The 4,920-nt window shown below is 44.8% G+C and overlaps 1 protein-coding gene across 2 annotated transcripts; it reads right to left on the bottom strand.

Moving 5' to 3' along the window:
- Positions 1–694: 694 nt before the first annotated feature.
- Positions 695–3,626, bottom strand: nrarpa (NOTCH regulated ankyrin repeat protein a). 2 transcript variants are annotated; one of them, XM_019864833.1, is made up of 3 exons: positions 3,140–3,626; positions 2,305–3,001; positions 695–1,935 (listed from the first exon to the last, which is right to left on the bottom strand). In XM_019864833.1, the coding sequence occupies exon 2, from the start codon at positions 2,714–2,716 to the stop codon at positions 2,378–2,380; it is 339 nt and encodes a 112-aa protein (XP_019720392.1). In that variant the 5' UTR covers positions 2,717–3,001; positions 3,140–3,626; the 3' UTR covers positions 695–1,935; positions 2,305–2,377. The 2 variants fall into 2 exon arrangements, with proteins under 2 accessions (XP_019720392.1, XP_019720312.1); XM_019864753.1 differs by lacking the exon at positions 3,140–3,626 and having other exon boundaries at positions 2,305–3,127.
- Between the last annotated feature and the right edge of the window lie 1,294 nt (positions 3,627–4,920).

Raw genomic sequence — 4,920 nt, 5'->3', positions numbered from 1 at the left:
GCATATCTTTGCTGGAAAAGCAAATTTCCGCAAAGTAACATGCACGTTTATCACCTGGAGCATATATTTATACAATAGTATTTTGCTGTTCATTTTTTTTTTTCTGTTCAGAAAAAAAATTCTTAAATGTCGGCACAAAAAAAGCCAACCTCAACAGCAGTCATCAGTGCAATATTGAAACAAACAAAAACAAGTAAAAACAAAAGAAACATCAAGTTTAAGACAAGCGATGCATATTTCATGTGTTGCCTGATACCAATCCAATCGCTTTAGTTTACTGTATTTTGTGTGTGCGTGTGTGTTTTTTTTTGGGGGGGGGCCTCATGAGAAACATACACTTTCAAAGAACACGCACTCTTCCCATGAAGCTGCTGTGTGAAGCCTTTGAAAAAGAAAACAATAATAATAATTATGACAAAATACAAGCAGCATTGATTCAAATGTTAGGGTGCCATGACTTTTTTTTTTTTAATGCAGCTGGCAACTTTCAGGATTTTCTTTGTAAGTCCCTCAATTGCCACATGTTGCGATTTTGTGTGTGTGTGTTTGTTCAAAAAGTCAGTAGTAGTAACTCTTCCATCCAAAGCCAAGAGGCGCTCAAGGCTCCGTGTATTTGTGCAATTCAAACTCCCTGCATTTAGAAGCCATTCCACTTGTTGCCTTGACTGTAAAAAAAAAAAAAAAAAAAAAAAAAAAAAAAAAAAAACACCCCCCACAGACCCCACAAAAAGGAGAGATTGCAGAAAGGCACACTGATGCTTAGCTTGTCTGAACTGGTTTGGTTGTAGTGTGAAACAAACTGTCCCAAATGAGGGTGCAGGATCGTTTTTGGGGGGTGGGGGTGGTGGGGGGGGGGAACAAAACAACAACATACTGGCATAAGCACAACATGAGAATACTTTAAAAGTCGAGGTAGCTGGCAAAAAGGCAACCAATCCTGATGGGAGGAATGGGACAAGGAGGGGTGGGGGGCACACACAGAGGGGATACCTCCACATGGGACAGTTATTTATTTTTATTTTATTTTTTAAAAACTGAAGCAGCTTGAGTCATCCTCTAACATTTAAAGATCATTTTCTCTTTTTTTTCCCCCGATCAAAATGTACCTTCATAAATATACCAAAAATAAAAAAAAAAAACAGCCTGCTTTCACAGTGAGGATCTTAATAGAATACTGAAATGAGTTTATAAAGTGATTTCAATTTCTCATTTTATTTTGTTTTAAAACAAAGCAGCTGTTTTTTTTTTTTTCCTTTAAAGAAACAGCACAGTGACCGTTGGCAGACTGGCTTGAAAAGGTTGGACGCCAGCGTGGATGATGGTGAGTTGAATGTTTTGTGTCTCTCTTCAAACAATGACAGAAACAAAGTAAAGCTATCGTGTACAGTACTTCACAAACACAATGAAGCCATTTGTTGTTACAGCATGACGGTTAAACAACAACATAAAAAGCATATCGGATAGCCATAATGCCGCTCTTTGAGTTCAAAACAATACATCTGCCTTTTCTTGCTTTTGTGTTCTCTTCCCTTTCAAATATTCCAGCATCAAGTGCCCTAATTCACTTTAAATAAGTTAAAATGGCTGTTTTAGTGGACAATGATGAGCATCATTGAAGATGGGAGGGGCGGGGGGGGGGGATAAACAATGAGGGGAATGCACCATCTACAGTAGACACATTCAAGAAGAAAGCTTTTAGGACAGGGGTGGGCAACCTACGGCTTGCGGACCCTTTAGCAGCCAGCCAAGAGCATTTGAAGAGTATCTCATAATAATCATGACATTTGCATGACGCCAGGAGGACTGATAGGACAAGTGCCCCCCACCCCTGCTTTAGTACCAAGAAACTAAGTGTATGTTATTGAAAGATTCCAATGCAGCCCAATTGATGTTTGGCACATGAACGAGACAATGGAGTGGAGAGTTTTGTTGCCACAGTTCAGTGGAGACTCGTGTCCCTCTCTCTTGCATTTACTTTCAACGTCACACAATATGAACACCGTCAAAACAAGAGAGAATCTAACTGGACCTCCTGAACGCCAGTGTGAAGGGAGCATATCGCTCTTTTTTTTTTATCGCTCGTCCGGGGAATCTGAACTTCATAACAGACAAGACCATCAAAAGGTTGATAGCGGAACCGCAGGCGGCCAACACACTGTAAGCACCGTCACAGGATGATCTTAAAGACAGAGGAGGCGCTGCAGGATCTTGATTTTATGATCATTTTTTTTAATTACTGTGGTTTATGTTTGATCTTTATTCGTACACGGCATTTTTTTTTTAGCTGCAGTTGTTTTTTTTTTTTTTTTTTTTTTTTTTTACCTGACACACAGCAGAGAGAAGGGAGGAAGAAGGGAGGCAGGCTGGGAGTGAGCGATCACCGGGCCCCAGAGGAGTACTTGGCCTTGGTGATGAGGTATAGCACAATGTCCTGGTGGCCCCCGAAAGCGGCGATGTGCAGTGCGCTCCAGCCCTCCCTGTTGGCGAGCCGGATGTCCGCGCCGAACTTGACCAGCAGCTTGACCAGCTCCAGATTACCGTCGATGACGGACTGATGCAGCGCCGTCTGGCCCTCGGGTCCGAACGAGTTGACGTTGAACTCACAGTTTGTCATGTTCTGCAGCAGCGAGTGCAGCTCCTTGGTGTTACCCCTCTTCACCGCCTCCTGGAAGACCCTCTGCGGGGCCGAACATGTGGACACGTCCGCCTGGCTCATGGCTGCGTTGGAGGACAAGGGAAGGGGGAGGGAGGGCGCCCAGTAATCCCGTCTAGAAAGGCACTCGCGCTTGGCCACACTTGTTTGTATATCCCCCAAAAAAATGAGTGAAAACACACAGATCCTCAAGGTAGATGATCCCGTTTGCTGCGCGGAGTGGCGGCGGCGGCGTGGCGGTCCGTAGTTTCCTCGCAGCGGCGGGTGGTGTTCTATTGGGACACCTCGGACCTCTCTCCCTCTTTGGTTCCCCCCACGTCCACGTCCGACGTTGATACGAGAGTCTGCCTGTAAACGCGGGACACACAGACGCGCACAAAGTCCAACCGAGATCAGACACGGGACCGCATTCCACCACATCCAAACGCGTGCGCAAGGCTTTTACGCACTGAAACTTTGGATTCGGGATGAATTTTACGAGCTTACCTGTGGGACGGACGTTTCTTGGACGCCGAATAAAAGAGAGAAAAAAACTAAACTAAAACAAACAAAAAAAAAGATAGAAAATCCACCAGCGTGCTGTTTGCTCGGCTGCGTCCTCAATGCGCTCTGGCCGGCTGGTGGCTGAGCTCTGGAGGAATATTTTACGCGTCCTTTATTTGCATGACAATACAAGGGAGGAGGGGGTGTGGGTGGGAGAAACAAATGTGGAGGAATGGGTGGAAACCCGGCGAGGTTATAGGCTGATGTCGGCTCTCCAAGTGGCGAGGCGGGCGGGAGAGGCGTGGTCTTCCCTGTCTGAGACCCCCATTACCCAAAACGCTGTCATGTTAAACGATCTATCTATCTATGAGCCTGTCATTTTTTGTTTTATCGTTTTACGGTGGTTATAAGTGCTGTAAAACATTCTAATAATGTATGTAACTAATCGATATGGGAATATCGACATCTATCTCGCAATAAAGAACTCGTCGCTATGATTACTTTTCATCGAACCCCATGTCAAAAAAGAAACTATACTCAATTTATAACAAAACAACAATAATATAGTCACCGTGAGTTATTTTCATGGAACCCAATGTCAGTAATACTGAGAAAATCATCATAATGTCTAAGAAATATTAATGAAAACATCTAACCGGGTAAATGTGTATAGAAATATGAATCGAATCGGAATTAAGGGTGCGAATATGCGGGCATTCCCTCCATGACAAATGACGCGTTTAGTGCTGTTGTATTCCGGAAACTTTGCCATTTTGCACACATTAAAAGTTCAAAGCAAACGTTGAATATCTCAACCTTTGAATCACTTGTTTATACTATAATGTTTAAGGTCGTTAAATGTTCGAGGGGGTATATTCCAATGCACACGAAACCGCGTGTGATGAGAGGGGAAAAAAAAGGGGAAGCAAATGGCACCACAAATGCCCCACAAACGCAACCCGGAAGTCTGTCCCCTCATTTAGAACAACTGTCGAGCAGGAGATTAGAATCGGCTTCTTAAATCATAAACTGCGGATATATTGCAGTTGTTTTGAAACGACTAGACTGTGTGGGACTTGACATAACAAAAGGGACCGCTCTACTTCCTCTTTTTTTTTTTCTCGCGAGTGAAAAGAGGTGACGCTGTGCGCGGATTGACACGCCGCTCGGCCACCCCCACCACCGTGGGAACCGAAGCCTGCGTGCGTGTGTGTGTGTGTGTGCGTGTGTGTGTGCGTGCGTGACTGACACCTCGCGTAAGAGGTGGTGAGAGAATATTGCTGAAGTGTAACAAACGTATGGATGGAGGAAATGAGTGCAAACCGCACAAAGGTGCATGTGGGCCGTTTGCTCCGTTGTGTGTTCTTTCCCACACTCTCAATTGTACATTTGTTGCACATTTGGGGCTGCAGGTTTCAACCTAATTTGCCTGCTTTCAAAATAAAAGGAGCCTGCAAAATATACAGATATAGAATTGAATTAGTTTAGCACAATGTATCTCTCTCAATATATGGGCGGCACCACGGTGGGCAACTTGTTAGCATGTCGGCCTCACAGTCCAGAGGTGCAGGGCTGCGGAGGTTTTCTCCGGGTACTCCGGTTTCCTCACACATTCCAAAAACATGCACGGCAGATTGATTGGGCACTCTAAATTATCCCGAGGTGTGATTGTGAGCACGAATGGTTGTTGGTCTATGTATGCCCTGCGATTGGCCGGTAACCGGTTCAGGGTGTCCCCCGCCTACTGCCCGAAGACAACTGGGATAGGCTCCAGCATGCCCTGC

The sequence above is a fragment of the Hippocampus comes genome, unplaced genomic scaffold, assembly GCF_001891065.2.
Source record: "Hippocampus comes isolate QL1 unplaced genomic scaffold, H_comes_QL1_v1.1 scaffold65, whole genome shotgun sequence".
NCBI classification, from domain to species: domain Eukaryota; kingdom Metazoa; phylum Chordata; class Actinopteri; order Syngnathiformes; family Syngnathidae; genus Hippocampus; species Hippocampus comes.
The sequence above is the reverse complement of the archived record's forward strand: the minus strand, read 5'-3'. Positions and strand labels throughout refer to the sequence as shown.